General features: G+C 44.6%; 1 protein-coding gene across 1 annotated transcript in view; it reads right to left on the bottom strand.

The window, feature by feature from the left end:
- The window catches only part of LOC129696930 (protein eyes shut homolog), a 55,323-nt gene that overhangs the window by 26,278 nt on the left and 4,548 nt on the right, over positions 1-24,497 (bottom strand). Inside the window, exons 2-3 of the mRNA XM_055635041.1 lie at positions 7,673-7,839; positions 3,583-3,727 (exon numbers count right to left, since the gene is read on the bottom strand). Of these exons, the coding sequence (XP_055491016.1) occupies positions 3,583-3,727; positions 7,673-7,839 (312 nt within the window). The remainder of the gene's footprint in view (positions 1-3,582; positions 3,728-7,672; positions 7,840-24,497) is intronic.

Genomic DNA, 24,497 nt, shown 5'->3' with positions numbered 1-24,497 from the left:
TAAAATGGCATATTGACCTTTATTTCATAGAGGTTGGAGTTTAGACATAAGGAAGTTGTGATACAATTGCACAGGCTGTTGGTGAGATCTGGTTTAGTTTAGTTTATTCAGAGGGAGAGTTTCATAGGAGGGAACATAGTTATAAGGAGGCAGTCATTTTAAACCGAGATGCATGAAGTTCCTTCGTGACGAGGGTGATAAATCACTGCTAGAGTTGCACAGACTTGCTTGTTAGAAGTATTTGAAATGGAGGTAGATACATTTGTGAAAGGTTAAGGATTTGAGGGCTATGGAGAATATGAGCAGAGGGAGTGGAGGCCTAGATTAGATTGACATAGAAACTTACAAAATTCTTAAGGGGTTGGATAGGCTAGATGCAGGAAGATTGTTCCCGATTTTGGGTAAGCCCAGACCAAGGGGGTCACAGTTTAAGGATAAGGGGAAATCTTTTAGGACCGAGATGAGAAAAACATTTTTCACACAGAGAGTGGTGAATCTCTGGAACTCTCTGCCACAGAAGGTAGTTGAGGCCAGTTTGTTGGCTATATTTAAGAGGGAGTTAGATGTGGCCCTTGTGGCTAAAGGGATCAGGGGGTATGGAGAGAAGGCAGGTTCAGGAAACTGAGTTGGATGATCAGCCATGACCATATTGAATGGCGGTGCAGGCTGGAAGGGCTGAATGGCCTACTCCTGTACCTATTTTCTATGTTTCTATGACCATGAGGAGATAGAGTGGTGGGGTAGACTTGAGGGGCCGAGTGGCTTACTCCTGCCCCTTTTGTTCATACGCACAAAGGGAGGTGCTTATGATTGTCATGTCAGCCCCCAACGGTCCAGAAGATTATTGCAGGAATACCTCGGGTCAACCAAGTTGCGATGTTTGCTGCATGAGCGTCTATCCATCCTAAGGTTAGCAGTGGGGACACTTAGCTTATGTCACACTCCATTTGTCATTGTTCAGATTGTGAGGAAGTCCATGTGGGCCAGCAGCTGACCTGGGCAACACCTGGACATTTGGTTGATCAATGGCAACTAACATTATTCTTCACAATGACCACCTTCAGCAGGAAAAAGGCTGCCCACCATTCCTTGATACACATTGGCGTCATCCTGTAATAAACAGATTGGAAGATGCCACTGAGCTGAATTTAAGCTGGAAAGATTGCAGAGAAGATTTATGAGAATGTTGCCAGGACTCAAGGTCCTGAGCTATGGGGAGAGATTGTGCAAACTAGGACCTTATTCCTTGGAGGATGAGGGGTGGCCTTATAGAGGTGTATACAATCATGAGGGGAATAGATAGAGTGAATGCCGTTTTTTTTATCCAGTGTAGTGGAATCAAGAACAAGAGGATAAAGGTGAGAGAGGAAACAGCTAATGGGAAAGTGAAGGCCAACTTTTTCACTCAAGGGTGGTGGGAATATGGAATGAGTTTCCAGAGGAGGAAGCTGAGACAGGTACAATAACAATATTCAAAAGACACTTGGATAGGTACATGGATAGGAAAGGTTTAGAGGGATATGGGCAAAATATGCAGCATGTTGGTCAGCATGGACAAGTTGGGTTGATAGGTTAGTTTCTGTGCAGTAGGACTTTGTGATTCTATGACTATAACTGGACCAGGTTTGGGGATTGCCAGAATGGACCAGAGGCTGGATATATGGCTGTGTGTATTTTTCCTCCTGAATCCCCAGAGACTTTCACCATCAGCAAGGTATAACAGAGTGATGAAAAACATCCTTGGATGAGCACAGCTCTAATGATGCTTGAATTGCTTGACACAATCCAGAACAACGCAGGTCATTTTAATAAGGACCCATCCATCACACCGCTCAGTCTTTGATAGTAAATGCATGAGCAGGAAAGACGTGAGCAGCTGATGTATGGAAACACTGCCACCAGCAGGTGCTTTAGTTATGTTTAGTTTGGAGATGCAGTGTGGAAACAGACCCTTCTGCCCATCGAGTCCGTGCCAACTAGCAATCACCCGTACATTAGTTCTATCCTACAAATTTATAGAAGCCTGCACGTCTAACATACAAACCGGCACGTCTTTGAGATGTGGGAGGAAACCGGAGCACCCGGAGAAAACCCACATGGTCACAGGGAGAAGGTACAAACTTTGTACAGACAGCACCCATAGTCAGGTTCGAACCTGGGACTCTGGCTCTGTAAGGCAGCAACTCCATTGCTGCGCCATTGTGCTGCCCTAAATGTTAGGGGGTGGTGAGAATGTAGAACTTGGTGCCACAGGGGGTGGTTAGGATGCAAAATACAGATTCATTTACATAGAAACTGGGAAACGGGAAGAGGAATCAGGGAAAAAGGGGTTAATCTGGCAGAATTAGATGATCATATAGCAGTACAAGATGGGAACAGACTCTTTGACTCACAATATCTGTGTCAAATATCTGTGTCAAATAAATTAAACCAATGCCTTTTGCCTGCTCATGATCCACATCCCTCCATTCCCTGCAGATCTCTGTTCCGATCTAAACGCCTCTTAAACATCACTACCATATCTACTCCCACCACAACTTGTGGCACTGTGTTGCTGGTACCCATGACTCCCGTTGTAAGAAACTTAACATACATGCAGGTTAAGATATATATATCTTTGAAATAGCGGACCTCTTATATGCTAATTATCTATTCCCAGTTTTCCAATCTACTTCATCAAGGCTCTTGAAATTTTACTGTTGCTTTTTGCACTACCTGTACTTGTATGATCACACTGGTATGATCTCCCTGGATAACATGTCAAATAATGCTTTTCCCTGTTAGGTTTACATTTAGGTTTGTTATTGTCATGTGTACTGAGGGACAGATTGTTATCCAATCAGATCAGATAATACTATACAGAAATATAATCATGTCAAGCTCAAAGAGCAAAGAGGAAGATATCGAGGGCAGAATATAATTCCCAACATTGTAGGGTAGACATGGCCAAACCCCCCCACCATAGACATTGCCAAGACCCCCACCATAGACATGACCAAAACCCCACCAATACCAAAACCAGACGTTGCCCGACCTGCTGAGTGTTTTCTAGCACGTTTGTGGTTTTATTTTTTCATAATGATTGTTCTTTGGAATTATTTTTATGATGATAATAATAAAACTAGGGAACCCCGTGGGATAGCTGTATTCTGCAATGCCACTAGCAAACTGCAGATGGCTTGATTGTAAAGTCTTTCCGCTGACTGGTTAGAATGGAACAAAAACTTTTCACTGTACCTCGGTACACGTGACAATAAACTAAAACAGGCTGCCATGAAATACTACTGACAGTAAAGTCAATGTTTCAAATAAAATATTGCAGGTTAGCTTAAAAGAAAGAATCAGCATCAAATAAGCTGGTCACCTTTGGCAATGGTGAAAGAGATGAATAATTTCTTAGGTGTTTGAGTGCATTACTTAGAGCGCATTTTTTCTCACTTTTATTGATCGAAAGCATATATTCAATATAAAATCATCTCATGCAAAGAAAAATCAAGCTACAGTGTAAAGACAAAATCTCATTTATGTTCAGATTTCATAGAAACATCTGAAAGTTCGACTGGGAGAGTGAGAAGAGGTTACCTTGGAAACTATCATTGAAATGAGCACCGTTGGGCAGTAGTCCTGGGGTGTACTTGCTGTATCCTCCCACGTAAAACTGGCTGAAAACATTGAGGCCCATCAAAGTCCCGGAGGAAGTGCGAGTTTTATTCATTTGGTTGTCCACCTTAAAGCAAAGAGTTTAAAAATATATATTTGCATGCAAACCAATTCTCTTTGGAGAAGTTTCACAGCTCTGATTACATTCTGGAAGATAATAAAGCCCACAATGATGTCACCAATTTTGATCTTATGTTCATAAATTCAAGGAGCAGAATTAGATCAGATTCAGATTCAATTCAATTTTAATCGTCATTGTCAGTGTACAGTACAGAGACAACGAAATGCATTGGCCCATCATTCGGCCCATCAAGTCTACTCCACTATTCAATCATGGCTGATCTATCTTTCCCTCTCAATCCCTTTTTCCCGCTTTCTCGTTATAACCCCTGATACCTCTGCTAATCAAAAATCGGTCAATCTCGGCCATAAAAATATCCATTGACTTAGCCTCCACAGCTGTACGTGGCAATGAATTCCACAGATTCATCACGCTCTGACTAAATAAATTCCTCCCCATCTCCTTTTTACAGGTACATCCTTTTATTCGGAGTTTGCAAGAGATTAAGTCATTTTCTCTGCATCTTGACACATTCTGGTTTAGACTTTATCATAATTAGAGGATGGAAGCTACTCATTACTTTAAATCACTGAATGTTGGACAGGACACAATGCGAGCATACTCAGAATGCACTGCCTTGTTTCTTTATCCGCAACATCCTATGCCCCTGATCCTTGATGGGAATTTACATCGCCACATGGTGATGATGAATATCCCCCTCTACCTAGTAATTACATACTTCTTTCAAGAAGACGTCTCCATCAAGTTCCATTTCCTTCTCTTCCCCATAGCTGTGGAATTTTCTCCCTCAGTTATACACTGCACTCCAAATTATATTTACCTTTACTGCCCTGTTAGGTGGAATATTCTATATCATAAAACTCACTGTGAAAAGAGAGTTCTCCTCATCTGTTGTATAGTCATAGCCATACAACATCATCTTGGTATGCATTTGGTATCATTTAAAAATAAATTGGATAGGCATATGGATGAGAAGGGAATGGAGGGTTATGGTATGAGTGCAGGCAGGTGGGACTAAGGGGAAAAAAAATTTGTTCGGCACGGACTTGTAGGGCCGAGATGGCCTGTTTCCGTGCTGTAATTGTTATATGGTTATATGGTTATACAGCATGGAAACCTGCTGACCAGCAACCACCCATTACTTCTAATCCTTTTATTTTCTCACATTCCCATCAATTTATGTTCTATGATACCTGGAAATTTAAAAAAAACCCAGAGAATTTACCACATACCTACACACAAGTAGCAATTTATCAGCCAATTAATCTACCAACTTGTATGTCTTTGGAATGTGGGACGAAACTGGAGCACGTGGAGGAAACCCACATATTTGTAAGAAACACGTGCAAACTCCGAATAGACAGCATCAGAGGTTGGGGTCAAATCCAGATTTCTGGATCAACCAGCTCTGCTTTCAAGATGATGAGCTGCTCCCAAGATGAGGTGTTCCATACCAGGACATCCGAGATGTCCTCATTCTGTAGGGAGTGGAGGATCTCCTCTTCTATCACATGTGAGGCCCTCACACGTGTCTCCTCTGTATCCTGTAGTACTGCTCTTCCTCCCTCTCCCCCCCAGTCACAACAGGGACAGAGTCCCCCCCACTAGTTCCACTGTTCACTTCCCTGTATCCCTTCTTTATCACCTCTTCCCCAGCCAACCATTATGGGCTCCATACTTCCTTCGTCATCTGTTGGTGGCCCTTATTTGTTCTCGCAGAGTCCCCTCCACTAGTTCCTCTACTTTCAGTCTGAATAAGGGCTCTGACCTAGCAATGTTACAAAATTTTGAGATTTTAAAAATCAAGTCTGCAACTCCCCTGTTTAATATCCCTTCTTCCATATCTATGGCCACCTCTTCATAACAAAAAAAGCCAGAACAACCATTATGGGCTCCAAATAAAATAATCCTTGGTCTGAAATTCTGTTGGTGGCCCAATTGTAGCTAATTTGTTCAATCGCCTTTTCCTAATAACTGATTAACATTTTTTTAGCCCCCATTCACAAATAATTCCCATGATTTTAAAATCTCACATTAATTTATAGGCCAAATGAAGAAAGTGTCCATTTGCTGACCCGAAAATTTAAATCGGCTTTCTAGTGGGTTCTGTGAACGTGCGGCGGAACGTTCACATTGCGCTGGATTGTGCCCTCAAATGCCCGAAAAATTCGGGATATAAAGGGCTCTAGCTATAGAAAATTTTATATACAGGGTTCTTAAGAAGCCCCATGTAAAAATGAGGACATATTGTTTGCTTTATAAAACCCTGGGAGCTGCGAGAGGTTGCAGTGGTTTTTAAACTACTATAACTATTTGGTGAACTAATAATACCTTTTGCGACGGGGAGCGATTTTCCGTTAATGATTTACTAGGCTGAACATTTTCGATTGCAACAGCCTAGTAAAAATCGCATAAACCCGCCCCCTCTAAACCGCGCCAAAATCATTCACACGGGCTGGGACAGATTCTTCAAACAGTTTTGTAACATACCTACCCTGACCCGAAAGTCCGGCTTCGGAACTGCAGCGGCGTTCCGGTTCGGCAGAGCTCGGTTGAGCCGCGGGGCTGACGTATTGGTCGGGATCTCCCGTCAGTTGTACAGGGTCTTGGTGAGACCACACCTGGAGTATTGCGTGCAGTTTTGGTCTCCAAATCTGAGGAAGGACATTATTGCCATAGAGGGAGTGCAGAGAAGTTTCACCAGACTGATTCCTGGGATGTCAGGACTGTCTTATGAAGAAAGACTGGATAGACTCGGCTTGTACTCGCTAGAATTTAGAAGATTGAGGGGGGATCTTATAGAAACTTACAAAATTCTTAAGGGGTTGGCTAGATGCAGGAAGATTGTTCCCGATGTTGGGGAAGTCCAGGACAAGGGGTCACAGCTTAAGGATAAGGGGGAAATCCTTTAAACCGAGATGAGGATAGGAGAACTTTTTTCACACAGAGAGTGGTGAATCTCTGGAACTCTCTGGCAGACAGTTCATTGGCTATATTTAAGAGGGAGTTAGATGTGGCCCTTGTGGCTAAAGGGATCAGAGGGTATGGAGAGAAGGATACTGAGTTGGATGATCAGCCATGATCATATTAAATGGCGGTGCAGGCTCGAAGGGTTGAATGGCCTACTCCTGCACCTAATTTCTATGTTTCTATGTTTCTATGGTGACCTGTTTTTCCAGAGCTCCCGCAACTACAGCTGCGTCCGCTGGACTGGAGGGCGGCAGCTTCGACAGCTTCAACCACCCCGAGCCACGGAGCTTGAACCGGCCCATCACCCGGCGGGGTTACAACATTGGAGGCCTGGATCGCCTCAGCGCAGAGGAAGAACACTTTAAGACTTTTGCCTCCATCACAGTTCAATTGTTAATTCTATCAGTATTAGTAGTAGACACATTTGATAAACAAACATTGTGCGGCACGGTGGTGCAGTGGTAGAGTTGCTGCCTTACTGCATCAGAGATCCCGGTTCCTGACTACGGGTGCCGTCTGTATGGAGTTTCTACGTTCTCCTCATGACCTGCGTGGGTTTTCCTCGGGAGCTCCAGTTTCCTCCCCCATTCCAAAAACATACAGGTTTGTAGGTTAATTGGCTAGGTAAAATTGTAAATTGTCCCTACTGTGTGCAGGATAGTGTTAATGTGCAGGGATCGCTGGTCGGCACGGACTTGCCGGGCCCAAGGGCTTGCTTCCACACTGCATCTCTAAACCAAACTACTAAACTAAACGAAGCATGTGACTGCTGAAATTATCAACTGGAAGCTTTATCTAAAGCCCAACCTTTGTAATCATTCCACTCTTCTTGGAGTTGGATACTTCTCCAAGTTGGATACTTTCAGAACCCTCCTCTTCAAATTGTATAGGTTCTGAGAGGAAATATTTGAGGATTCCTATGAGATTGTTGCCCTCTCCGGTCCACCACCCCGTACCAACCTTCAGCCATCCTGTTCTGAGGAATCTTCCTAAACGGACAACGTGCATCTCAAGGAGTCGATCCAACGGCTCACTGACTATCGTGGTGGTGCCAGAGCCTAAATTAAAGCTGTAAACCACTGTTCCATTCTGCAGGCCCAGAACAAGAAAATCATCTCCTTTCAACCCTGGGAACAGAAAGAGAAAGAGAAGATGAGTGAGAGATAACAAGACTTAGAGCACCATTCAGAACACTGCAGATGTGAGGAAGATCACAACATAATTAAAGACCTTTCGGACCCATGTGCCCACGGCACAAATTCAGTACGGTTATTTTTACCACAGCACCACTTATCTGCACTGAACCCTTGATGACCTAAAAACTACTGATTTCTGCCTTAAATAACTCAGAGACTAATAAGGAGTAAAACAGATCAAGAGTTTCCTGTTAAACTGGAATAATAGGCAAGCTCTGAAGGGAAGAAAGGAGACTGCATCAGCTTGTTGGAAATGATGGCATGTTGCATTCTTGTCCAGATGAGTGTGTGGCCTGCCAAGCATGATGTTGATTGTGTGAGTGGTGATAATATCCCTGTTCTGCACTGTTCCGTATTCTAAGTCAATATAGTTATTTATTGCGAAAGTATACTTTCTTCATCAGGTCAACGAATAGAAACTGTAGTTAAAACTGTTATTTGCGGGCAAAGATGAGCAGTTTAGAAGTTATTTACCTTTGAAGCTTTGCTTTCAACAAGAGCCGTGCCTCACTGCAAACAGAAGACTTTGAAGGCATTTCAAAGGCGTTTGCAACTGTTCTAATATTTGCATCAGTGATTCCTGAGGAAATTAGGTTGGATGAAGGTATGGTTCGCGAGAAGTAGCTGCCACATTATTCAGCACACTGTTTATTTTCTCTTTTACACTATCAGTTGTACCCATGTTTGGCTTGGTTTTGTTTAGAGAGATAGCATGGAGACTGGCTCTTCGGCCCATCAGGTCCACGCTGACCACTGTTCACCCATCCACACTAGTTCTATGTTGTCCCACCTTCTCATCTGCTCCCCTACACACTAGGGTCAATTTACAGAGGCCCATTAACCTACAAACACACGCGTCTTTGGGATGTGGGAGGAAACCGGAGCACCCAGAGGTAACCCATGCACGTGTAAAGTCCCAAGGTCAGGATCAAACCGGGTCTCTGACGCTGTGAGGCAGCAGCTCTATCAGCTGCGCCGCTGTGACACCCTGTACAGCATCATCTGATTGGATGCACACAGAACAAAGTGTTTTCACTGCATCTGTCATATGCACGTGTGGCATAATTAACTAATACTATGAGAATCCTCTTATGTAAAGCCCTCGAAACCTGGCATTCAGTGAAAGGAGCTTTCAAACTCAAGTCAGTGTAACTGACTGAGCACTAACTGCTACCCAGCTTCCTGCAGGTGCTTGTGCATTACCTAACGTTCAATGTTTTCTGTTTATGGCATTGACCTGGATCAACAAGTGCATTGTGATCTACAATCACATATTACAATCACTCCACATAAATCTCTACTCCAACAGCAACATTTCTTCCATTATCATGGATCTATACACTGTAAATGGCATGATTGTAATCATGTGTTGTCTTTCCACTGACAGGACAGCACGCAACAAAAGCTTTTCACTGTGCCCCGGTACATGTGACAATAAAATAATAAACTAAACTGAAACTGAATCACCAGCATTTATTGAGCATGATTTTTCACTTAATGAATCCAAATGAAATCAATCTACAAGTTGCAGTTACTACCTGAACACAGGAGACACAGCAGCCAACTTTTCACAACAAGGTCCCACATGCAGCAAGTTGATAATGGTCAGACCATCTGCCTTAGGAATATCAATCATATCTTTATTGATACAGAGATACAGTGAAAGCTTCTTCTGCATGCAATCCAGTCAAATCCTATTATACATACATACATTAGACCATCATTTAGAAGAGTACACAGAGAATCGGGGTGGTCAAATGTAAGGGGAAAATATACAATTCAAGGCAAGACCATTAACAGCATTGATATATAGAGGGATCTTGGGCTCCGTCCTTAACTCTCTGAAAGTGTCAACACAAATAGATGGAGTGGTAAAGAAGACGTATGGTATGTTTGCCTTTATTGGTCGAGGCTTTGAGTATGTCATGAAGTTATGATGCAGCTTTATATGACTTTGGTTAGACCGCATTTGGAGTATTGCGTGCATCCCAATACAGTAAGGATTTGGAAGCTTTGGAAAGGGTGCAGAAGAGGTTTTGTAGAATTATGTGTAAGAAGGAACTGCAGATGCTGGTTTAAACAAAAGATAGACACAAAAAGCTGGAGTAACTCAGCGGGACAGGCAGCATCTCTGGAGAGAAGGAATGGGTGACATTTCGGGTCGAAACCCTTCTTCAGACTTGTTAGGGATTATGGAAACGAGAGATATAGACGATGATGTGGGGAGATTAAGAACCATGAATGAAAGATATGCAAAAAAGTAATGATGATAATGGAAATGGGCTGTTTGTAGGTGAAAATGAGAAGCCAGTGCAACTTGGGTGGGGGAGGGATAGAGAGAGAGGGAATGCCGGGGCTACCTGAAGTGAGAGAAATCAATATTCATACCACTGGGCTGTAAGCTGCCCAAGCGAAATATGAGATGCTGTTCCTCCAGTTTGCATTTAGCCTCACACTGACAATGGAGGAGACTGAGGACAGAAAAGTCTGTGTAAGAATGGGAAGGAGAATTCAAGTGTCCAGCAACTGGGAGATCAGGTAGGTTCACGCAAGCTGAGCGAAGGTGTTCCAATGAGGTTGCAGGTTTTGCAAGTGAACCTCAACCTCACCTGAAAAGACTGTTGCGGTCCCTGGACAGAGTCGAGGGTGGAGGTATAGGGACAGGTGTTGCATCTTCTGCTGTTTCAGGTGAAAGTACCTTGGGAGGTGGTGGTTTGGATGGGAAGGGACGAGTGAACCAGGAAGTTGCTGAGGGAATGGTCTCTGCGGAAGGCGGAAGAAGAGGGGTGGAGATGTGAAAATGTGGCTAGTGGTGGGATCCCGTTGGAGGTGGTGGAAATTTCGGAGCATTATGTGTTGTATGCATCGGCTGATGGGGTGGAAGGTAAGGACCAGCGGGACTGTCTCTGTTGTGACTAGGGGGAGGGGAAGCAAGGGTAGCGAGAAGACACCAGTGAGGGCCTCATCTATGACAGGAGACCCCCGTTCCCTAAAGAATGAAGACATCCCGGATGTTCTAGTATGGAACACCTCATCTTGGGCGCAGATGCCGTGTGTGGACGTGGGGTCGAATGACGAGAAGCCGAAGCAAAGAAGTGGAAGCCAAATAACCGAACGAAACGCTAAATAACCGAAAGCGTAGGAAGCCGAAACGCCAACTAACCGAAAGTGTGGGACACCTAAAAGCAAACTTACCGAAAGCTGCTCTGCCGAAACGCCAACTCATCAAAAGACTGCGTCACCTACAAGCCAATTCACCCAATGGCAGCACTGCCAAAAAGTCTAATAACGGACAATGACATCGCCGGGGGGGCGTGACTTGTCAGCGATTGGTCCAGACCCCCGCGTCCATCACATCACTGGCCGGTGGAGGCGGGAGGGTAGGGGTCATTTTCCCCACACAAGCCATAGGTGAGTGGGCACTCTGAACCCGAGCACCAAGTTGTAAGCAGCCAAAGGTGCGCATCCCTCGGGACAGCCCCCACTCTCCCACAGCCACGGCCGCCCCGCCACCCCCCCCCCCCCCCCAGACTTGAAGTAGGGGTTGGTCTGGCCTGGTGCGATGCCCTCTGCTCCTTCCACTGCCACTCCATGCAGCTGGTACAGCTGCACTCGATTCAACCCCGATTCTCCTCAGCGTGGCGCTATAAGGTCTGTCACATCCATTAGAGGGGACATCAGGGTCCTCGATGTAACGTGTCAAATGCTAGAGAGCAGCCACGCCTCTGCACTGAACTTCCATCCATCTAAGATTTTGATGGATTAGATGATTAGATCGATATCAATCAATCAATATCAGTTTTATTCGTATAGATGGACTAGAATGAGATGATTCTGTGATTTGTGCTCCTGTCCAGAACGTTGTGGGCCAAGGGGCTGTTCCTGTGTTGTACTGTTTTATGTTCTACGTTCTAGCAACTTCCAACTTTTTTGCTGTACCTCAGTGCACGTGACAATAATAAACAAAACTAAAAAACTAAACAGGGACCTGCAACTACTGACTCGGAGGCAAGACTGAGCCATGTCTGACATCATGATGAAAAAAAGCAAGATCAATACTTTATCTCAAACTCAAAGCGTGATGAAGGAGGATATGCTTCAAAGTGGAAACGACCAATGCTCCTTGAACTGTGAGCAAGGTAATCAGACAGTACTAGACCCGCATGGCAATATAGAGCCAAGCCACAAGGTCAAATGAAGGCATTTGCCTGCAGCAGCAAATTAACGTACAGCTGCCTGAGAATCTCCAGAGCATCAAGAGCAGGCTTTTTGCGGTGTGCATTGTGGCGCAGTTACCCATGTTATGCATCATGCGTGTAACTAACAGGTGGGGTTGTATGGTGTAAAACATACTGGCTGGTCGAATGTAACAGGTGGATCATGTTACATTATATCTCTGTCCTGGGTCTCCTCCATGGCCACAGCGAGCAGCACCGGAAATTGGAGGAACAGCACCTCATATTCCGTTTGGGGAGTCTACACCCCCGGGGCATGAACATCGAATTCTCCCAATTCTGTTAGTCCTTGCTGTCTCCTCCCCTTCCTCAGCTCCCCCGCTGTCTCCTCCCACCCTCCAGCCTTCTGGCTACTCCTCCTTTTCCCTTTCTTGTCCCCACCCACCCCCACCCCCGATCCCTCTTAAGAAGGGTTTTTGCCCGAAACGTTGCCTATTTCCTTCGCTCCATAGATGCTGCTGCACAACGCTGAGTTTCTCCAGCTTTTCTGTGTAACCTTACATTATATCTGTTGGGTTAGTGTCCTTTTTTGAAGTGGTCATTCATCTTTGCAGTACTCCTGCATATCCTCCTCTTCTTGTTGCATTGGACTGGTCACGCTGATAGCATGAGGAAACAAAGGAGTGCAGATGCTGGTTAATATACAAAACAACACAAAATGCTGGAGTAACTCGGTGGGTCAGGCAGCATCTCTCAAGAACATGGATAGGTGACGTTTCGGGTTTGGACCCTTCTTCAGACTTGGTTGACACCAGAAGCCTGCAGCAGACTCTCTCATCTGAGCTTCATCACAGGAAGAGATTCCCAGTGTTGAGAGAAGAAAAGATAAAAGAATGTGCTCAAAGCTTCCTGGAAAAATCCAATACCGTTCAGGCCATGGTTCTGCCCTGAAACATAATCTGCTTTTCTCCAGAGAAGCTGCCTTCCCCCCTGAGTTACAACAACATCTTGTGTCTACCTTCGTACAAACCAGCATATGCAGTTCCTCCCTACAAATAATTTTGCAATCCTCCTTTATAAATGTCAGGTCCACAGAAGCCAAGATATGATGATAATTCCATCCAACATCCAGCCTTAATAAAATGGATCGCAGCTTGTTCCATTGCTGCCTCTGACCTGGGCCACGTGACATTGAAGGGCGATTAGACACTCGTGGCTAGTGACGCCCAATCCTAAAACATGAATAGGAATACAAAATCGATTGGCTACCCCTCTCCACCTCTTATTTTCTTCGCCTTCTTGGTGCCTCAGGTGACAATTTTGTGGTCAAATTTTCCAGGGTTCACACTTACGCTAACACTCAGTAAACAGTTGCCCATCTGAACACCAGCCAATTAAAAACAAAGCAAAGGCAATAACACTTTTCATGAGCGTGAACAGCAGGTGTAGTTTAGAAGCGTATCACCGTTGTAAAGTGTTGCCAGGGAAATGCCACACAGAACGGCAGCTTCCCCTTCAGCGCAGCCAAGACCAAATCGCAAGGTTTACTTCCAAAAGCCTAACACCGTGAGACTCACCAGCCCTGACCTGCAGAGGCTAACGTTTGGTAGATTAATCAGTAGCAAAGGGGGTTATCATATAAGACCTGTTATGAGAGTATTGCAACGTTTCCACTGATATAACTACCTGCAGCAGTTTTCTGAAAGTCTTGAACTTTATTTTCCATCACGGGTCTACTTTGTCTTGACTGCGTAGGTTTTACATACGAGAGTTAATTATATATACACACAAGGAGCTACAGGTGTTGGAATCTAGAGCAAAACACAGAATGCTGGAGGAACTCAGCAGGTCAGGCAGCATCTGTGGACAAATGGACAACTAACGTTTCATCATAGGTCAGGACTGTTCTCTGGTTGGTGATAGGATGGTTCAGTTGCCTGATAATGGCTGAGAAGAAACTGTCCCTGAGTCTAGAAACATAGAAAAATAGAAACATAGAAAATAGTTGCAGGAGGAGGCCATTCGGCCCTTTGAGTCAGCACCGCAGAGGTGTGACTGTTCAGACTTCTGTAACTCTTGCATGATGGGAGCGAATCTGTGTTCAGCAAATGTCCATAAACAGCAATAGAGCAACGGCGACACAAATAACTGCAGATGCTGATTTACAAAACAATGACACCATGTGCTGGAGTAACAGTAGGTCAAGCAGCATCTCTGGAAAACATGGAAGGTGGTGTTGTGGGTCAGGACCCATATTCAGACTGATTGTGGCAGTGGGGTGAGGAAGCTGGAAGAGATTTGCCAGGCTTTGTCCAGCCCTATCTCTCTTCAACCTTTCTATCTCCCCCCGCTCTTAATCACAATCAGTCTGAACAAGGTCCCCGGCCCAGTATCATCGCCTATTCAAGTTCTCCAGAGATGCTACTAGACCCGCTGAGTTACTCCAGCACATTTTAGCTAATACAGCACTAACCAGGCTGTTGGTTGAAGGGAATGTTTTGAAGGAGATACTCGGACGACCACTTCTGCTTTCCTTTAAAGAGTTCCACGTGGTCTTTTATAGTTTTGGGGACTTGGGTTGATATCTGACGCCAATGTAGCATCGATCTGGATGCCATGTTTGTCTCAGGATGGGCCAAGCCCCGAAGGTCCTGGGGGTCGCGGGCGGCTAGGTACACTAATTGGAATATCTCGTTCATGTCAGTTTACAACATACAGAACTCCAGTAGGTGGCATCACAACCCTTCACAAAGCTTGCACTCGACCAAAAAAACATTCTTAAATCAATGCCTCCTTTCACTTTACTAATCCAGAGCAGGGCAGCCAAGAGCACACATGCCTGTAATGTGCTCTGCACAAATGTTAGCAGTGACCAAAGTCAAGGTGTCCCAGGGATGCAGGTGAAGTGTGCCAGGGTCTTTAAAGGTACAAGACAGATAGACACCTGCCCAGCGGCCACATAGAGAGGAAGGTTGGATACTTGTTTGTTTTCAACACAAGGCTAAGAGGTAAGATAGAACGGCAAGCCGTCACACATCAAACTATGAATATGAAAGGTTAAATGAAAAGCCATTCAAATATAAAGCTGGGGATCTCTGCAATTTGGGAATGATCTGGTAGATATAGTGATTGATTAAAAGGTCTCAGCGGGCAAGGACTGGGACAAGGGTTTAACTGCAGGATTATCAGCACCTGATGTTTCAGTACCTTGTCACTCATGGCAGGCTTCTGCACTGCCCACCAGTATTTCTGGAAGGTACCCAACTGCAAGTCCCAGTGGACAGTTGAATGCAGCTGTTCGTGCTTCAGACTGGCCATTAAATATATTGCTCTTGATACAGGAATTCTGATCAAATCACAAAATTGATTACATCAGTGAGTTGAAGAGGTTACCTGTGATGAACAAGAGTAACAATGAACATCTGTCTTCATTGGATGCCTTTAACATTGTAAATAGAGGGGTGCAGAGCACGGTTCACCAGATTCCTGGGATGTCAGGACTGTCTTCTAACAATGAACATCTGTCTTCATTGGATGCCTTTAACATTGTAAAATATTCCGCATACCAGTTTTAAGCACTGAGATGGTTATGATCATATGACATTAAGCACAATCCATGTGTTTACGAAGGAACTGCAGATGCTGGAAAATCGAAGGTACACAAAAATGCTGGAGAAACTCAGCGGGTGCAGCAGCATCTATGGAGCGAAGAAAATAGGCAACGTTTCAGGCCAAAACCCTTCTTCAGTCTGAAGAAGGGTTTCGGCCGAAACGTTGCCTATTTCCTTCGCTCCATAGATGCTGCTGCACCCTCTGAGTTTCTCCAGCATTTTTGTGTACCTGTAAGCACAATCCATGAAGAGATCCATATTAAACATAACTCATGCCGAGATGCACTTTAAATACAATCTGTGCAGAGATGTACATTAAAAACAACCCATGCAGGGATCCATGTTAAACATGACCCATGCAAAGATGTACAGTAAACACAAGCCATGTGGATTTGTACATTAAGTACAACCCATACAAAGACGTACAGTAAACACAATTCATGCCGAGATCAACATTAATGCTACTCGTACAGAGATGACCATTAAAGCAGACACAAACATTAAACAAAACTCATGTAAGGATCCACATTTAACACAACCTATGCAAAGATCTGCATTAAACTCAACCCATGCAGAGATGCAACATAAACAGGATCCGTCCAAAGATATTCACTGAAAGATAAACTCATGCAGGGATCAGCATTAAACACAAACCATGCAGAGATCTGCATTTAACAACCCCCTATGCAAAGATGTACAGTAAACACAACTCAAGCAGGGATAAACATTAACATGACCCTTGCAGAGATGCACAAAAAGAAGACCCATGCAAAGATATCCAAAACCGATGCAGGGATCCACATTAAAAACAACCCATGCACTTTACACACAATCCATGCAGAGATCTACAATAACGTAACCAGTTCAAAGATGCGAGTTAAACAAGACCCAAGTAAAGATGTACATTCCACATAAACCAATCAGATATTCAAATTAAACATAACCCATGCAGATTTGCTCATTAAACACAACCCGTAAAGAGATCCATATTACATGCAACCCGCGCAGAGATGTGAATTATATTCAACCCATGCAGCAATCAACATTAAACACAACCAATGCAGAGATTTGCATAAAGGGGCTGTCCCACTTGGGCCCCTTAGAAGAGTTTGAAACAATGACATGTTGAAGACCTCCTTCGACTATGTTGAACACCAGCTTCGACTGGCTACGACTAACTTCGGGAAAATTGGACACCGAATAGTGGAGAGTGAAGATGACCTCCTTTGATCTCCTTCGACCTCCCTTCGACTATGATGAAAACTATCTACGACTACCTTCGACTACCTTCGACTACCCTCGATTACCTACGACTAACATGCCGACCTACTACGACCTACTACGACTAAACCTACGAATAAAAAAAGTATCGATTTTTTCCATGGCGACCTTATTTTACTCGCGGGCATTTTTTAACATATTGAAAAAAATGCCGCGACCTAGCTGAGGCCTCGAGTACACGGAGGCCATTCTCGAGCATGAAGGAGAGTTACGAAGACCTCCTACGACCTCGTGTCGACCATGCTGCGAGTATGAGTCGAGGGCAAACTCGCCAGAACTCGCGGATTAGGTTGCCCAAGTGGGACAGGCCATGCAGAGATTTACAGTAAACACAGCTTATAAAAGGGTGCACATTAATGGAACCCCATAGAGAGATGCACATTAAACGATACTTTAAACAACACCTTGCAGGGATCCACAGTAAACACAGCCCATACAGGGATCCACAATTAATGTGATTCATGCAGTGAAGCAAATTAAACACAACTCTTACAGAGATGTGCATGAAACACAACTCATGCAACGATGCACAGCATACACCACCCTCCTCCTCCCCATGTGGGAATGTCCATTAAACAGGAGTAAAGCTGGGATCCATATTAAATATGACTCAAGCGGTGTCATTCATTAAAGATAACACATTAAGAAAACAGCTTGAGAGATTTTTTGGCAGATTTGGGTAGTTTATAACTGCACTGAGCTTATCGTGGCAGGTACACAAAATGAATAAAACCACAAGGGTTAATCTCCAACCAGCACTTTGTGGCAAGTTGGGGCAAATAAAGGGTGGCCTTGTCAACTACACCAACATCTGTAGATCAAGCACCAAAATGTAAATCTGCCGTAAAACACAAACCACGGGTGAAAATGTTGAGAACTCAAGCTTTGTCTGTGTACTGGGATCTGTCTGCTGAGGTTGAGGAGAGGTTGGTTCTGGACGGCAGTTATTGTAGGTTCAACTGATCACTGTTTATTCTGAAGATTAGCTCAGTAACGTTTGTTGGAGGTGAGATGCAACGTTGCAGGGAGTGACAGTGAAAGGGTGTTGGGTGAATGATGCCACCTTATTTGACTCCGGTCTTCACTGATATTGCTCTGGTTCACGGACCATTGATTTGCTTCGTGGCTTGCAGGCTGCTGTGGAGCAATCCTGGCACAGGGGAGGCTTTTAAAGACAGGTTGATGCACATTAAACGAGACCTGTGAGATGCACAGTAGTATGATTCTGCGAGGATCAAAGGTAAGGATGGCAAGGTTCGGGAAAAATTGGTTAATGAGAGATATTCTAAGTTTAGTTAAAAAGGAAACATAAAAGATTTAGGAAGCTGATCTCAGACAAGGCCCTCAAAGAATATAAAAGGGGCAGGAAATAACTTAAACAAAAAAATAGGGGGGGGGGGGGGGGGGGAGAGTGTGCTAAAGAGGGCAATGACATGTCCTTGGCACAGAGGATTGAGGAGAATCCCAAGGCATTTTATACATTTATTAGGAGCAAGAGGGTAGCCTGGGAAAGGTAAATGGTCTCAAATACAATGGCGGGTATTTGTGCATGGAGACAGCGGAAGTGGTGAGATTTTGAATGAGTATTTTGCATTGATAATTACCAAGGAGAAGGACATGAGTGATTGTGAGATTAGGGATATTTACGTTGATATTCTAGGGCGCATTGGTATGAAGAAGGAGGAGGTGTTGGTTGTTTTGAAAAACATTCAGGTGGATGTCACTGGCCTGATAGGATCAATTCCAGGATACTGAGGGAGGCAAAGGAGGAGATTTCTGGAGCCTTTACAGATATATTTGTATCTTCTTCAGCCATCGGTCAGGTAACACAAGTCTGGAGAATAGCCAAAGTTGTGCCTATGCTTCAGAAGGGCAGCAGGGACAACTCAGGAAATGAATATTGGGAAAAATACAAAACTAAGCCAATAGTCTGTGAGCCTTACATCAGTGCTAGGGAAATTATTTGTCAAGATCCTCAGGTATAGGATTTACTTAGATTGGAAAAAATATTTGACATGTTAGAGATAATGAGCATGGCATTTTGTAGAGGAGGTCCTGTCACAACTGACCTGAGATGTTAATTTTACTTCGGAGTCACGTGAGTGATTCCGTGAAGATCCCAGCTCAGTGCGCATGTGCGGCATAATCGCACAGCTGTGCAGAACGCGGCCAGCGGGAGTCGGCAGCTCCCGCATCCAAGGACGTGAGGTAAGTACTTACCTTAATCGGGCCTTGTGGTTTTTGCTCCAGGGGGAGCAAAGTAGAGAGGAAGCGGCCCCCCGTTCGACTCCAGCGAAGGAGCCGACAGTGGAGGGGGATAGGCGCTAACGGGACCGCACAGGCTGCGGACCGCTGCAGGGAGCTGCGCTGATGCCGGTCCGCTGAACAGCTGTTTGGTGAACAGCAGCGGACCGGCGGGAAATTTAAAAACCCGACCGGCATCCCTGCAGACTCGTGACAAGGAGAATCGCCGCCCGGGAACCGCTACAATGCCGCCTGAAAAACGGCAGGCAGCCTCTACATATAGGTAAGACAAAAATCTTACCAATTTAACAGGTTCTACAGGAGCCAACTTCCTCCAAAACTGGAACAGGTTGGAGACAGCAAAAATAAGTATGTCTGTCTCCCCAAGCCAGAGGAGGTCATGGAGTTCAAAACCTCCAGGGAAAAAGGGGGGCACTGGCTGAATGCCAAGACACTCCTACCCCAGTGCTATTGCACTAGCCATCTCCCTTGACGAGGGATTGATGCAACAGCAGAGTTTGAGCTATGCCTCCTCCAATTTATAGCACACCCTTTTGCTCCCTCTTTTGAGGCTAGCTAAGGAGGCCAGGGCTGGGCTGGCTTAAACGCTGGGCAGGCGGACGAGAACAGCAGTATGCCAGGGGAGCAGGATCAGGAAGAGCTACTGGGTGTCGTGGGCCACTACATGGCTCCTCCACGCGACCATCTTCCCAACAAAGCCCTGCAGGAGCAGGCCTTTCTAGAGGCAAATCCGCAGGCAGCTGGGTCAGCAGACTCGCAGACAAGAGCTAAAAGCAGCGAATTCTGAAGCTCCTAACAGAGGGTCAAGATGTTACCGCCTTTGCTCGTTTTCCACGGATCATACTCACCTGGCAGGCGAGACGCCATGATCACCAAGGTGGTTCTCCCAGGATGAGACTATCCCGTTGCACTACCAGGGTGCTGACGCCTAAGATGTTCCCAAATTTGGTATACTAGACTGAACAATCGTGCATATAAGACCTGCCCGCAACCCCAAATATACGGGGCTATGCAAACCGCTGCTGCGGGAAGAGAGGCAGCTAAACCTGTGCGCCTCATGAGGGCAGGCCATGGAACGAGCAGGACATCGCATCCAACACCCAGCTGGCAGCACCCCTCGGCATCCACCAGCAATATCAAACAAGGACTGGTGAAAGCCTGGCGACCGCTTCACATTACCCCCAAAGTTCTTTTTAGACAGGGGCCCAGAGTGGAGCCGTGGGAAAATGCGCCGCCCCACCGACAGCACCAGCATACCAGCAAACTAGGCCTTCATGAAAAAACAATAAACATGGAGGTAGGTAGTCTGGTTCCTCCCAGTTTACACTAATAAGGGTGTTTCTACTAACTGCGGGGGGGGGGGGGCATTTACACTTGTTGATAAAGCATGGGATGCTGTCACAAATAACCAAAATATACTCAACAGTATTAGTGGATAAAAACGAATTCAAATTGGGCATATTACCGCCAGTTCAGCAATGCACCCAAAGGGCATTTTCTCCCTCTAAGAAAGAGAAGCGAGAAGGTCAAGCTGAACTAGAAAGGCTCATTACTAAACGGATCATGGGAGTAAACATGAACCATTGGAATTTGTATCGAATATATTCACCAAAACTACAAAAGATGGTGAATGTAGCATCATCATTGATCTAATATCACTAAATAATCTGTTGAGTATATACACTTTAAGATGGAGACGGGTTTTGTCACTGCCAGACATCTGATCTCCAAAGGATACCTATGGGGAGCATTGATATGGAAGATGCTAACTATCTTATACCCATACACTAGGATCATTATAGATACCAAACAAAAAAAAAAATTTACCTGGATAATGGATATGCGGTTAGGGCAACTATGGGAGCATAGAGCATTCCCTATGGTCTAACCTCAGGCCTAAACTATTATAAATATTACAAAAATGGCCATGAAAAAATTAAGAAACAAGCATAATCATGGCATATATCCTCATATTAGGGGAAACAAAGGAATTAGCTGTGGCAGCAGTTCTAGCTACGAAACAGCTCCCTAAAGCTCTGAGGTTTATCCCACGCCCAGATAAACCAGAATTGAAGCGTTAACTACCATGGATTATCTGGGTTTCAATAATAATTCCGTCCATATGACTGTTACTTTGCCAAGGTACTTGGGTCACTATAATCAAATCACCAATGTACCCACTGAAGCTATATCACAATTACGGTGGTGGGCAGACATATATTTGGCATAGTTTTCAGCCCTACTATCATCACCAATCCCAACTTGGTTATTAAAAACCGATGCCAGTACTTTAGGCTGGGGAGCAACTAAACTCCATATCCAGCACAGGTAACAGATGGACCAATTCACAAACATCGTTACTACACATACCGGGCATCAACTACTTGGGATTGGTGATCGCCTATTGGGCTAAAAAGCATATGCATTTCAAATGCAGCACGTACATATGTGGTTACGGATTGATAATACTATGGTGGTGGCTTATATCAACCATATGGGGAGCATAATAATCATTATTGTGCAACAAATTGGTCAAACAAATCTGGCAATGGTGTGTCAAAAGACATTTTAACTATCAGCTGCCTATGTCCTAGGAAGCTAGAACAAAGTGGGAGACACCATGTCACGGGGTAAAATTTATGATAACATTGAATAGATGTCAAACCCAAGATATCTGCTAAAGGTATTAAGCAGTTTGAAAGCCAGATATCAATTTGGTTGCACAAGACGGAATCACCAGTAACCTATGTATGTGACTTAGGAACCAGATTAGAGGCAGCAGCGATAGATGCCTACACGCTGGAAGGGGGAATTTCTGCTTTGCCTTCCTCCCTTCTGCCTCATCAGACGGGCACTTCGCAATACAGCGGGATCTGTCTCCGAGATATTGAACGTGCCGGACCGGCCTACACAGCCATGGTTCCCAGTTCATCACGACACGGTGGGCGAGTCACCTATGGATTTCCCTAGTGGACCATGGTTGCTGACTCAACCCAGTATCAGGCAAGCCACCCATGCCAGAAAAACATCAAACTCCTGGGTGCAGGGTTAGAATAGACCTTACCAGGGACTGGGATTATCCAAAGGAACCATTACCACCATGTCGGCATCCCTGCGAACAGTCACCAAGAGCTAACATGGGTAAAATACTGCTACAACGCAGGGACAACATACCAAACTATTCAACCACTGACGTATTGGAGTTCCTGGAACATCTACACCATGACTAAAAGGTGAGTTACAGTGCCGTAAATACAGCATGGAGCACCTTGTCTGCTTATCTAAAACAGCAGGACAGCAGAGCATGGAGGTATACCTATGTATGGGATATCGGTGTGATATTGACATATCTCAGAGAATGGCACCAGCCAGATCCCTCAGCTTGCTCAATCTATATTAAAAACGCTCATGCTTATGGCTCTCGTATACGCTCACAGAGTCCAGTCACTCCATAAAACTAGACTGGATAACATGGTGATTACCCCAGACGCATCACGTTCATATTCTAGGTCTGGTAAAACCTAACTCGCAGGTATATGGGACTAGGCGAGATTATGAGTTCGGCACGGACTAGTAGGGTCGAGATGGCCTGTGTTTTCCGTGCTGTAATCGTTATATGGTTATATGGACCAGGAACGCCCAATTCACTGGTGGGATTCCGGGCCTACCCACCAGAGTCCAGGTTGAGTGTGGTGACCCATCTACTACAATATATAGACACAACCCACAATCTTAGAGGGAGAGGAAAGCCTATGGGTCAACCACAGAAACCCCAAGACGGGGTACGAGCCAAACCACTCCAAGGTGGCTCAAACAGGTACTGAAAGCTGCCGGAATAGATAATAATACATTTTAATCCCATTCCACTAGGGCAGCATTGATATCAGCGGCTGAACGAATGGACATCCCGGTTGACCACATTCTCAATACGGCAGAATGGTCAAGGGAACGACGTTCAGAACATTTTTTATTATAAACCGTTGATAAACCTGATTTAATTGCAGAAAGAATATTACAAACTGCAATATTAATTTAAGCTCAGGGGAGCTCTTTATGTTGTTATTGTTAACAAATACCTTTCTGTTTCTTGTGAAAGCAGATCCACTGGTTGATTACGATAACACTTCCTCCCTCAAAAACTTTGGCAGTGAGTGAAATAAAAACTGTTACACGGTTTGAAATCACAGACCTTTGAAGTCTTCACGGAATCACTCACGTGACTCCGAAGTAAAATAGTAAGATTAAACGAGTACTTACCAGTATGAAGTTTGATCTGTATTTTATGAGGAGTTACGGTGAGGTATTACGTGCCCTCCGCTCCCACCCTCAATATATAGATCAAACTAATAAACTGATGTCTCATGATCTTTACTATCTTACTTCAAATATTGTGTCTATCCTGTGATTTCACACCGCTGCTTCGAAGTATGCCGCACATGCGCACTGAGCTGGGATCTTCACGTAATACCTCACCGTAACTCCTCATAAAATACAGATCAAACTTCATACTGGTAAGTACTCGTTTAATCTTACTATTCTTTCCACAATGCTACCTTAGCCACTGAGCATTGTGAGTATTTTCTGTTCGATAACATTGCCCCAGGTACATATGCCAGATATCATGCATGAAACAGTTGGAATCAATATGTCAATTTCATTTACCTTCACAAAGTTTAATTCTGCTGTTGTTGTGTATGGATTTACTGAGGTCTGTGAAAATGTGAATTAAGTTTAATGTGGAGGTTGGTGATGTGATGTATTTTGATAGAAAGAACGAGGAGAAAATAAACAATTCTGTTCTGGAAGGGTTGCATGAACAGACGGACCTGGAGATGGAGGTGCTCAAGTCCTGGCAAGCAGGGAAAGGGCAGATTGAGAACGCAATTCAGAGCACATGCACAATTCAGTTTTTTTTTATATAGAGGCCTCAATTATAAAAGTAGGGAAGTTAAACAAGACAGAGGTGAGCAATGAGCTGCCAGATGAAGTAGTTGAGGCAGGTACAATAACACTTAAAGGTGTGGGCCAAACATGGGTAAACGGGACTAGCTTAGTTGGGGCATCTTGGTTGGCAAGGATGAGTTGGGCTGAAGGGCCTGTCTCCATGCTCTATGACTCTATGACTCTAGTTACAAATCCATCCTTAGCTGCAGTGCTGCATTTATTTTTGGTTGCCTCGTTGTAAAAAGGATATAAAAACACTGGAAAGAGTCCAGAAAAGATTTATGAGAATGATTGCTGGGATGAGGAATTATGA

The sequence above is a fragment of the Leucoraja erinacea genome, chromosome 5 (genome assembly GCF_028641065.1).
Source record: "Leucoraja erinacea ecotype New England chromosome 5, Leri_hhj_1, whole genome shotgun sequence".
Classification (NCBI taxonomy): domain Eukaryota; kingdom Metazoa; phylum Chordata; class Chondrichthyes; order Rajiformes; family Rajidae; genus Leucoraja; species Leucoraja erinaceus.
Note: the sequence above shows the minus strand (reverse complement) of the source record. Positions and strands in the feature narration are given on the sequence as shown.